This window comes from Gossypium raimondii, chromosome 6 (assembly GCF_025698545.1).
Source record: "Gossypium raimondii isolate GPD5lz chromosome 6, ASM2569854v1, whole genome shotgun sequence".
Lineage (NCBI taxonomy): Eukaryota > Viridiplantae > Streptophyta > Magnoliopsida > Malvales > Malvaceae > Gossypium > Gossypium raimondii.
The window spans coordinates 58,907,790-58,920,059 of record NC_068570.1 but is presented as its reverse complement, the minus strand read 5'-3'; the positions used below and the strand labels follow the sequence as shown (position 1 = coordinate 58,920,059).

The 12,270-nt window shown below is 31.3% G+C and overlaps 1 protein-coding gene across 3 annotated transcripts; it reads left to right on the top strand.

Moving 5' to 3' along the window:
* Positions 1 to 2,313: 2,313 nt before the first annotated feature.
* On the top strand, positions 2,314 to 11,058 carry LOC105773279 (polyadenylate-binding protein-interacting protein 3). Of its 3 annotated transcripts, XM_012595029.2 has the most exons (16): positions 2,314 to 2,622; positions 2,966 to 3,017; positions 4,068 to 4,227; positions 4,299 to 4,460; positions 4,607 to 4,743; positions 4,972 to 5,162; positions 5,743 to 5,920; positions 6,017 to 6,256; positions 7,345 to 7,472; positions 7,655 to 7,724; positions 7,913 to 7,946; positions 8,043 to 8,368; positions 8,534 to 8,677; positions 9,565 to 9,663; positions 9,749 to 9,799; positions 10,652 to 11,058. In XM_012595029.2, exons 3-16 carry the CDS (start codon positions 4,089 to 4,091, stop codon positions 10,679 to 10,681), a joined length of 1,929 nt encoding a protein of 642 aa, XP_012450483.1. In that variant the 5' UTR covers positions 2,314 to 2,622; positions 2,966 to 3,017; positions 4,068 to 4,088; the 3' UTR covers positions 10,682 to 11,058. The 3 variants fall into 3 exon arrangements, with proteins under 3 accessions (XP_012450483.1, XP_012450482.1, XP_052488437.1); XM_012595028.2 differs by lacking the exon at positions 2,966 to 3,017; XM_052632477.1 differs by lacking the exon at positions 2,314 to 2,622 and having other exon boundaries at positions 2,944 to 3,017.
* The last annotated feature ends 1,212 nt before the right edge of the window (positions 11,059 to 12,270 follow it).

Genomic DNA, 12,270 nt, shown 5'->3' with positions numbered 1-12,270 from the left:
TACTATTAAACCAATAAAAATGTCCACATAAGCATTTTTGTTAAATATCAAATGCTGTCGACATTCGATGATCATAAAAATTATTTCGAATAATTTAATGATTAAATTGGAAAGATTAAAATTCAGTGACCAAAATAAAATGCGTAAATAGTTTAATGACCATTTATGTAATTTACCCTTTATAATTAAAAAAACAATATTTTAGCACGCAATGAATTTTTAATCATTGAGCCCTAAAAGATTAGTCTAGAGAATAATAATGAATTGATGCAACTTTTAAGGGAAAAAAATGGAATCTAAGCAACAAATGCCTTTATGATTTTCCCCATATCTTTGAAAAAGAAGAGAATTTTTGGTGTTAAACATGTTGGGTTATTTACTTATTAGTCCCTCTGAATATGTTTAATTTAAATTCTGGTTGGACTTGAATAAAATATTTTTCAATTTATTTTATTATGATTTAATTCTACTTTATGTTTTAATTGGAAAATAAATGTATTTTTATTTAAATTTATTTGTACACATTAATATATATTTAATTATTTTAAATAATATAAATAGATAAATACTTATCATTTAATGTGTAAAATATTAAATTAATTTTATTTGTGAAAATTTATTTTTAAAATAAATTATTTCATCATTTTATTAAAATTAAAATATTCAAATTTTATCTTTTGATTATTATCCAAAACCAGCCAAAATAAAATAAATACTATCATATTAATTAGATTAAAATTATGAAAAAATGAATTTTAAAACCAAAATTTAATATTATCAAATAAAATAACTATATTTCGTGCTTAAATTTTACTATAAAAAATACTATAATATAAATTTAATGCTTAATTTTTTATTTATTTATCAAACACATTTTAAATCTTTTGTTTGATCAATATAGTCCTCTTTACTTAGAAAGTTGCCCATAAAAACTTATATAATCGCATTTTATTTTAATTTTTCTAAAATATTCACATTTTATATTTATATTGAATTTTAAGAAATTAAATATATTTATTTTATAAGTTAATAAAAAACGATATTTATTGAAAAATGTAACCTATTTTTATGAAAAGAAGTAGCGGAGCAAAATGGGAGACCATAAAGAGAGAGTCCAGAAAATGACAGTAGCCAATAGGAGAATAGGACCTACGTGATTAGCATAAATTTGGGTGTAGGAAATCCTCAAAAAATAAGGTGAAATTACAAAAGTTACTTTTTAAGTGTTTTCTCCTCCTAACTCTTTTTAATTATATAATTTTTTGGTAAAAAATCTCTCAATCCTCTTAATTTTGAAATTTATTAAATTAGTCTCTCAAAAAATCGAAATAATTTAATCATTGTCAATTTTGAAAACGAGTAAGTAAGGATAATTAATCATGATGTTGATGTCTTTTGTTAATTATGCATAATTTTGATTGATATCGTAACAAATTTAGCCCTCAACATTTACATATTTTGTTAATTGGGTATTGATTCTAAAAAATCAACAAATTTAGTCTCAACATTTATGCATTTTAAAAATATTACAGACTAAATTTTGTTAAATCAGGACCAAATTAATAGAATGTGTAAATTATGAAAGCTAAATTTGTTATTATACCAATCCAATTTTTGTGAAATTGACAAAAGAAATATTAACACTATAATTAAATGTCATTGGTTATTCACTTCCAAATTTGACATGGACTAAATTGCTCGAGTTTTGAGAGACTAGAAAGATCTTTTACTAATTTCTAAAAGAGTATTTTCAATCTTAAAATTTTTATCTGTTAATATTATCAAATTATTCGATGTAGATTTTTTAAAAATATGTTACATTGATATTTTTATACTATTGGGCAAATATTATACATTTAATATCAATTGTTTTTTTGAACAATCTCGTTATAAGTTCGATCATATTTGTTTTTTAACATATTATCTAAAACTACTTATAGCCCTCCCCGACTCATAAATAGGATGATAATGTGCTTTAACACACTTGAACCCAACTTAATTAAGGATTGATTATAAAACCGACTTAATTAAGGATTTTAATGTAGTATAGATACAAAATGAACATCAATTGTTAGAAAAAGTAAACTATGCCAATTAATTGTATAAAATTAATTTAGAAAAATTGATATGGGGCTGAAATGATCAAGTTATAGTAAAAGAGACTAAATCTGTCAAATACATATAATACAGGTACTTTCTATGAAATTTGACCTAAATATAAAATAATTTTCAATTCATAATGTTCTCCTGTATATATATATATAGATATATATAAATATATATTTCTTCTTTATTTTCTCTCGTTTTTTGATTCTCTTCAAAAAAAAAAAAATTTGTTTTTTTGAAAAAAGAGGACTCTTTTGAAACTCCCATTTTTCTCTCGCTTGATCACAATCGAGAGCTCTCTCCCTTTTCCTTTCTCTTTCCCTCGTCGCTTGTATTTCGAGCTTCGATCTCTCTCTTTTTACCCCCTTTTTGGATCCTTTTTTATTTAAAAACCCTGACTCGTTAACCCTAACTCACTGATTCCCAATCCCCTCCTTCTCAACTCCGATAAGCTACCGCTTCTTCTTCTCTTTTTTTTTTCCCTGCTGAAATTATCGATTAATTAAGTTTTCTAAGGTAAGGATCGCGTTTCCTCTCTCGTTTTCTAATGTTGTTTTTCTATTTATTGTGAAAAATCTGAATGCGAATGCACTTAGCAGTTATATTTTAGGGTTTTTTGGCTTCTATTATAGAATTTAATTTAGGGTTTTACATATGAAAGTTTTGTAGTTATTTTTATGTAAATTGTATTTTTAACTCTGTAATTGATGCTTATTTGGATTTGCTTTGCTTTGATTTGGTAGTTGAAATATTGGGTAGACTTTAGGTTTAGGCGTTTGCATTTTTGGCTTATTTATTTGACTTTGTGGTTGATCTTAGCTAATTCGATGAATAAAGTCTGGTTTTCTATTTCATGTAGGTGTATTTATCACAACTCTTAAGAAGTGGGTGGGTGGAACAATACGAAAAAGGTAGCTATTCTTTTGTACTTTTTTGTCACCGCTATATGCTTGAGTTTTAGGAGGCTATATAACTAGTATATTTGCCAATGACAAAGCAACCTGTTAACTTCTAACTAAAGAGTGGTGTTGCCTAGTTTTGGTATCTTAATGAGCGGTTGGTTTGGGAAAATGCATCTGTCAAACCAAAGATATTTGAAAATTTGAATTGCAAAACTTTTGGGTTCTTATGCAAACATTTCGGACATTAGCCAACTATTGTTAAGAAGCAGGGTCTGATATCCTTCACAAGCTGATTAAAATCCCTGCTGTTTTTGTGAAATTTTGCTTGCAACAATTGTACTCTATTCTCAGCCAAATCTATTTGTGTATTTTACCATGTCTTGCTTCATGCAAGCTTGTTTGACGTTAAACTGACCTTGATTTCTCTCAACTGCTTTCATTGCTGTATGAATTTCCTTCGAGTAATCTATAACCTCTGGTTCCTCTGTTGTTTACTTGTAGGGTGTATGTGTCTATAATTTTTTCTAGTAACATATTTAAGAAGATCAGGAGCTGTCTCTTTATGTATTTGAATGAATGATAGGATTTCTGTGTATAGAACTAGCAGAATATATGAAGATGGACCATTGAGTTGCTGGTTAATCCTAGAGATTTATGCTACACTTATAGGTGGAAAGCTTTAGATTAACAGTATGAGGATAGGGTATATTCGATGTATTGTTAAAGCTTTATTCACTACTGGTCTGAGAGATAAATGTTTTAAGGTCAATGAGATTGGAAGAGAGCCCTGGAATTTTATAATTGATGTGGCTACCAGGAAAAGCACATTGCTTTTACATTTTGCTAATTCTATCACTTGTATGTATGGGTTTCATGGAATAATGGCAAGATACAGGAGATCTGCTATTTTAGTGGCTTGATCTTAGATTTAGTAGTTTCTTGTTTTAAGCTATTTTCCTAATTCTATCACTAAAATGCTCAAATTTAAAAGATTAAGTGCTTATGTTTTAGAATTGGATTTTAGAAGTCTTGATTTTATACTAAAAACTTGTTCTTTAGGGGCTTCTTTTTCCTTCTGAGATGAACATCCAACAAGCACTTTTGCCCAAATCTTCTTCTAATGGATTTGCTCGTCGAAGGGGTGATAGAGAGGGTGGGGCTAGGTTGGAGAGTAAGGTGCAGTCAGGAAAATCTAATCAGGGAAGAATACAGGCTACAGGTGAACATTATCTTATGCGAATTTCTCATTATTGAACTATAATCTTCATCTAAGAATGCTACTTGGTGTAGGCTCACTGTCTGGTGGGAAGACTGGAGGTTATGAGAGTTCTTCTCGTGATCGGTTAGTTTATATGACCACATGTCTTATTGGGCATATGGTGGAAGTTCATGTGAAAAATGGTTCAATTTACTCTGGAATATTTCATGCAACTGATGCAGAAAAAGATTTTGGTATGGCATCTTTTTTTTTTATAAATATTATGCATCTGTAATTAGTGTTACAAATTGAGCTTGGTTCACATAGAATTCATATGCAGATAAAGTGAACTTCGAAAAAATGGCTCATCTAGTTAACATCCACTCTGTTGCCACTTCAGGAATAGTCTTGAAAATGGCTCGCTTGGTAAAGGATGGTACTTTGCAAGGAAACAAGGCTGTTACAGAGTTCATTAGCAAGGCACCCACAAAGATTTTAATTATACCTGCCAAAGAACTTGTGCAAGTTATAGCAAAGGTTTTGCTATTTTTCTTATCTTTAGAGTTCCATCCCTAGTCAAGTTGCCAGTGAGAGATGAATTATCTAGTAGTTTATCAAAAGATTTAAAGAATATGTTCCAGTTAGATCATTCTGAATGATACTTGAAATGTTTGAACTTGGCTAAGACAAAATATTGCTAGTTTTTTTTTATTTTTATTTTTCGTTTCTTCAATATTAATTTGCTTGTTCATAATTTGGTTCCAGGATGTGGCCGTAACCAGTAATGGATTTGCAAGTGACCTCCAGCATGAAAAACAGCAGGAACTTTTGATAGATTCTGTGATATCACAATCCTGTCATGTTGGGTTGGAGAGAGAACTGGAGCCCTGGGTTCCTGATGAAGATTATCCCCAATGTCCTGAGCTAGAAAATATTTTTTCTGGCTCGTGGAATAGGTTGCAATAATGCTCTCTCCTTTCAAAAATGTCTTGTGATAGCTTTATTGTTCCGAATTACTTCTGCCCACTTGCATCCATTTTGTTTTTATTATTTCTACTAGATCTATATTTTTATATAATAGATTCATTTGTTTACAGTTGTCTTACCTTGTTTTTCCCCATTAATAATTTTGTCTGGAAAATAGATGTTAGAAATTTCAAGGTGTTAGGGAAATTTTCTTTAGTGGTTTTAGCATTGAGAGAATCAAGGATGTCCTAAAACATGAATTCTAAATTGATTTTTGAATCTGTGAGATTAGTTTAAGGAGATGCTGCTTTAGATCTCTTTTGTTGTGCTAATCTATTGTGTCAAGAATTTTTTATCTTTTTCTATCCTCAATGGATCTTGTTGCAATAATCAAGCGGAGTCTGATTTTGTTGTTGATGTTAGAATTTTTGTGAGCTTAAAAAAACTTGCAGCAAATCTTTGATGATCATGTGTTTTTTGTAATTCCTTTTTTTTTCCAGTTAATATCTATAACATTCCTCTTTTTCATATTAACTTCATATTGATATACATAGAAAATTGCACTATTAGGAACTGGGATCAGTTTGAAACCAATCAAAAGCTATTTGGTGTAAAAAGTACTTTCAATGAGGAGCTTTACACAACAAAACTTGAGAGAGGTCCTCAAACGAGAGAGTTGGAGAAGGAAGCAATGAGAATAGCAAGAGAGATTGAGGGTGAGGAGACCCGGGACCTACATTTAGCAGAGGTTTGCCTAATATGAATTATTTGCCTCTTTTAAGTTTTTTGATTAGTTAATTTGTCTCTAAAATTTTCTCATGCTTTGCATTTTGATTTGTGACAGGAGAGAGGCTTAGATCTTCATGATAATTTTGATATTGACGAGGAGATGAGATATTCCTCGGTTTATAGGGGTAGAGAGTTTGATGATAGCGGTTATGAAGAAGAGGAGGACATTTTGTTGGATTCCCAAAATATTGAGACCTTTGGAGATTCTTCTGATTCTCTCAGTAGAGGGCCTGTGGATTTGACCAGTTTGCAAAGAAATGAGGGAGTTCGAATGTCATCAAGCACTTCTTTTGTGGTAACTATTGGCGTCTGGAATTTGGGATATTCTTGTTTTTTTCTTCTTTAAATGCACATATATATTTATATATATAGTGATTATTTGCATCTAAATCATATTTAGGTTGTGTCTTCTCTTTCAAAAAATAAACCAGCAACTTAAATAGGTTTTATGCACTGTCAGTAGACTAAAAGAGGATAAAAAAAAAAAAACAAGATTAGAAGCATAACTCTTTTTATTTTCTTGATGAAGAAGCTGGGTATTGGATCTTATGGTGGTAATGGTTCTTTACTAGAATACTGATCTCAATGGATTTTCTTTTGATGTTAATTTGGTTTGGGAGGTAGATTAGTTGGTTGATGGGGGTCAGTTAATTTTAGAATGCTTGCTGAAGTTTATCATATATGACATTAGTTGAGAAGGTTATCATGCATTCCTGGTTGGCGTTCTTTATTCTTTCAATTACTACTTAGACAAAGTGAATCTTAATTTTCTTGTTGGCAAGAATGGGTAGATTGAACATGCGCGAAGCTGCTTAAATGTTTATGGAATTTGAATGCGGAGGGAGCTGATAATTCGACTGAGTTGAGAGTTCAAGGACTTCAGTTTGGTTGTTGGAAGCAACAAGTATGTGTTAGGCATGTAGGGAGAGCCTTTACCCCATGGGAGTACATTTTGAGATGGAATCACACGTCGTATTTAGTTCAAGCTTCTGATCATGGAGTTTGTTGCTTGAATCTTCTATACTTTTGCGCAAGTTTGATTAATTTTATTTAGTAGATACTGTGGTCAAGGTTTATGTCTTTTGGTTTACTTTCTTGGGTACTTGCTTCAACAATGTCGTTGTTCTGATGTTTTTCTTTTCAGACATCATGGCACTTCCTAAATATAATTTTCTCTGACTGCATTTTGATGGTTAGATCAATTTAATTGTTGGAAACCTAGTAATGGTTTTTATTTGATATAATGCTAAAATGTTAGTTCCATGCCAGGTACAAAGTGCTATAAAAGATGGTCATATCATCCAATGTGTTTGTATTTGCATGTATTAACTCCTTTCTTGATCCTTTACCTTTATAACAAACTTCTGTTTTTTCGGATTGTAGGATGAGGCACCATCTTCCAAAGCAGCCATTGGTGCAGATTTGAACCATACTGACTTCAATGATCAGGCCAAACAGCTGGCATCTGAAATTCCGTCCGAAAGTTTCTCTGTATCTGACAGTGAAAGCAGGTATTTAATTTAATTTTCCTTTTGATATGCCTATGATTTATATTTTGCTGATTATATTCTTGATTCCTTCTTTCTGTTAAGTTTAAGGCAATATTATAATTTATAGTAATAATGATCAGTTCTCTGGACATAATTTAGGTGCTAGCTATTTATTTTTCCTGATTTAAACACTTGTAATATAGGATCCAAGACAATTTGCTCGGTGAACATGGAGGAAGCAAGGATGCTAAAGAATCTACTGAAAAGCTGTCTGTAAGTTGAACTTCCATGTATAAGCAAATCTTGTACAGTGAATGTGGAACTCGCTATTTTTTATTGCTTTTACTTCCATGACTAATCCATATCGCCATTGGATTTCTTTGTTCTAGTGCTCCTGGTTCTAGTTTATTTGCTTCTAATTTGTATGTTCTCTGTTTGAATTCTTGTTCCTTATTATGCAGCCATCTGAGGACCCGCAGTTGTCAAATTCTATCGGTGAGTATGCTTAATCTTGCTTTATACACCATCGATCTGCACTTGATCTTGCTGCTGCAGCTTGTTATTTTATTATGAGATCAATTTTTAATGCAGATTCCCAGTCATTATTGAATGACAAGTTAGATGGATCTGATAAAACTGTGCCATCCGTGAATTCTACTACTCATGCCCAGTCTAGTTCTTTATCGAAGGTTAGTGAAAAACCAAGTGCTTCTGGTGATCTCCCAGAAGGTCCAGCTTCTAGCAAAGTAACTGGTGAAACACCTTCTGTAAACACCCGTGGGCAACCTGGTAGTTCTAAACCATCAAATTCAGATTGTGTTGCTGTTTCCTCAGTTTCTAGTGGCCCTGGCTTGTCCCCAAGTTCATCAATGGGTTCATTATCCTCTGAGAAGTCAACACTGAACCCCCATGCAAAGGTATGTTCTCTCTCCTTTTTCCTTTCAGGTGTGTGTGATAAGATGACTCCAATATAGATTTTCTATAATATGACAAATCTTAACAGTTATCTTGTTTACCTTTTAACATGATTTGTGCTTGCCTTTGGTTTTTCTTCTCACAAATTTAACGTGCTTAATGCTCAGGAGTTCAAACTCAACCCTAATGCAAAGAGTTTCACACCATCTCAAACGTCTGTTAGGCCTCCATCCCCAGTCTCCGATGGCTCATTCTACTATCAAACACCAGTGTCTCCTGTACCACATATGCACATGCCTGTTAGTTTTGGGGTAAGTTGCTTGAAAATAATTGCAATTTTTATGACCATTGATTTTGCAAGTAAGACCTACAACTGTGGCATCACCTAGGTTTTTTTCCCCACCAAATTTATGAATCTAAAAGCTCCCCCATGTCACTGTATACTGAAATTACTAAGTCTTGTTCCCAAAGGTTTTCCTTGGTTACTTGTATCATGTATCTGTTAATGACTAATTCCTATGTTATTTCAAATTTCATTTTGCTTGATGCTGTGTCTGATACATATTTGAACATGAGTATGAGTACCCTCCAAGGACCTTCCCAATAAATGGAAAAACTTAGAAAAATTGAACATGCCTGTGTCGGACTCATACTTGTCTCGGCACTCATACTGAGTTCGATTAATATAAATTGATACATAATAAATCAATGCTGGAACTCTTGAGTATGACTCGCTACCTCTGAGCTCTAAGGGGAGCTTTGACACAGTTGTTTTTATTCTTTAATGGCACTTGTTTCTGCAGTGTGATAACCGAGTCAAGGGAATGGTAAATGGTACAGTGTAGCAAGTTAGCATTTACTTTTCCTGTTTCTTGTTATTATGTTGAAATGGGTTAATGGTTTATGTGGGTTAAGTTAGGTTGAATTGACTTGGCATGGAAAAAGTACTACTTGGATTCAACCTACATTCATCTTAGATCTGGTATAGCCATGTACATGTGATCTTTTTCTTTCAGCTCAATAGGATATTCACTAAAACCTGTAACCTCTTTTAATAAATAATCTTGTATACGGTCATTTTTAACAGGATGTTGTAACTTGATTCAGCATCATAAATATTAGTAAATACAATGGTAAACTTTGGTATTGTTGTTACTCTACCTGTGTATTGTTGTTGATGATCACATGGTTTTTGTAGATTGGACCCTCCTTTCCTGGGCACCAGCCTGTTGTATTCAATCCACAAGTGGCTCCAATGCAATCACCGCAAGCTTATTTTCATCCAACTGGACCTCAGGTGGGCAACCTTAACATTAATTTACTATTTATCTTATTGATTCATCTTGATTTGCTTATTTATTATTTTATATTCAAATTTGCAGTATGGGCAACCGATGCTTCTTGGGCAACGGCAAGTGATGTACTACCAACCGGTAAGTGGTCCTGAAAATTCTTTGATTTTGTTGTGTAGATTTGTTGGTTAATTTATCTTTAGCACGATGATTACGACACTCTCAAGTTAGCATTTTTAGAAAACAATCCCATTTACTCGCATGGTTGCAAATGATGCTTTGAGGAGAATTACTTTTAGGTAGCGTTTGGGAATCAGGATTTCAAAAAATAGCATAAATTGAGTATCACACATACAAGTGTAGCATTCATGAATACTTTTCAAGTCCATGGATTTGTTGGATACCTATTTAGTAGTGAATTTGAAATTTCTAAGGAATTTATTTATTTCACAAATTCATTCTTTTATACTTTCCAAATATATATTTATATTGAAACACAACTAATTTATTCATAACGTATGCATTTCTTTATTACAATTTATATAGCAAACCGAATCCAAATCCAAAATTTCAAATTCTTGTTCCCGAACATGGCACTAGAGAATTTTCTTTAAACTATGTCCTAAATTTCATTTGTTTGCTCTGAAGGGAAAATTGTATGTTACTCCAACTCTTCATTTTAGCTTAAAATACGCAATGGAACATGAAAATATTTGGCATATCCTTTTTGGGCACGGACTCCCGTTTAGCACTCGCTTCTGAGTTTGAGTAGCACCGGAACTAGACCTGTCAATTAGGCGGGTTGGGTTTGTCATTTTTGTTCGGCTTGTCGGCCTTTTATGGTCAATAGGGGTTAGGTTTTCAGATCCTGATAAGAATCGATTAGTTTCATCTTTTTTCGTCGAAAAAACCAGTATTGGTAGTTCATTTAGTACCAAAAACATTCCACTACTTGTGGGAATCCTAATAGAAACTGGAACTATGTTTTGGCAGGACATGCAATACAAAGGACGGGATTATTAACCAGTAGTAGCTCGCTGACAGCATTCATGGAGCCGTGCTTCTGCTCAAAAAAGAATAAGAAAGAAGTTTCAAGTGACTGCTCGATGAAGTGGAAACAAAAGCCGTAGCCGTCCCAAGAAAGATGGGATAGGTTATTTTCTTGAACACCTCATATATTTCCAGCTTCCAGGGTAATATTTATACTCTGTCATGGGAAATAATTTTATAAAACCCCTCTATATGCTTCATTATCATCCATGTCATTGAATTTCTAGCTTTTCTCAACTAACCTCAACTTCTCTCTCTGATTGTTTGTTTTTAATATTTTGATAGTTTTGGATCAATTTGTGGTTCAAAGATAGTATTGTGTTTATATTATTATATTATTGTCCTTTTTTCATTCATTGATGATTGAATTTCCCATTCTTGATGATGAATTTGGATGTCAGTTTCGAGATATAATTAATATTTAATTAAAAAAAGAATTATGTGTTTGATTGGTTATTGGTAATGTTATTGAGTTTGTGCAAAATGAAATTTATATCAGTGGCTGAGTATTTTATGTCAATTAAAAAAATAGCAATATCTTTTCTTTTACTAGATTAAGTTACTATGGAAATAATTTTATTTAACAAATATATTTGTAAAAAAATAAAAAAATTTTTAAATGAAGTATTAGTTGAATCCAAATTTCATTGTAAGTTTATTTTTTAAAATTTTATATAAAAATAAATAGATAAAACTCACAAGGTATATTATTATTTCGTAAAATAATTGGGTATTAGATTAATGGGTTAACATATGATATAGAAATTAGTAGATAATAATGTTATATTAGTTGAATTTACTTTTTTTTTATATATTTGTCTCTTTGACAAATGGAGACTTTACTTGCTTACTGTTTCTCACAATTTTATTTTATTTATCTAAAAAATTATATGAAATTGATTCACTAAAGGAACGCAACTGTGAAATAAAAGACAACAAGCCTAACTTTTGCTTACTAAACAATAATAATAATTCAAAAACCAAGTTATGTTTGTATAAATTAATAAAACAAACAATAAAATTTGTATTTCAAGAAATATAATAATACCTAATAAATATGTTAAATGATTTTATACTTCAATAATTTTATTATACTGTGAACCATAAACATGATAATGATGGATTAGTGGAGTTGAAGTTTTGATAAAAAAATAAGGTAATTGTAAAAGAAATAGTCATAATGGAACTCGATTTTTAAATTTTATTTGGTCTCATGGTTATAGGTCGTTCATCCATAAAATTTCGCCGGTAGTTCTTTATTTCAGTAGCTTTCTTTTGGATGTAGTGTGTGTAATGCGGGCATGTCCCTATCGTATGTGTGTGAGTACTAACTCTTGAATTTGAATAATATATATTACTTTCTAAAACAAATAACTAATTAGTGAAATATTGAATGATTCTGCAAATTCTTATTTTTCATATCTTTCCAAATATAATTTATCTTATAAGATACTTGTCAAATACACGAAAGTTTTGAAATAAATTGAGCAAACTTTTCGATTTTTATTTAATACCTCTATTCAATAAATAGCCTTGTTTTCTTTCAAAACTTCTTTGAATGT

Coding starts and splice junctions, on each gene's coding strand:
- LOC105773279 (XM_012595028.2), top strand. CDS start 4,089: ATGAACATCCAACAAGCACTTTTGCCCAAATCTTCTTCTAATGGATTT. Junction 6,257..7,344: donor CATCAAGCACTTCTTTTGTG/GTAACTATTGGC, acceptor TTCGGATTGTAG/GATGAGGCACCATCTTCCAA. Junction 7,473..7,654: donor GTATCTGACAGTGAAAGCAG/GTATTTAATTTA, acceptor CTTGTAATATAG/GATCCAAGACAATTTGCTCG.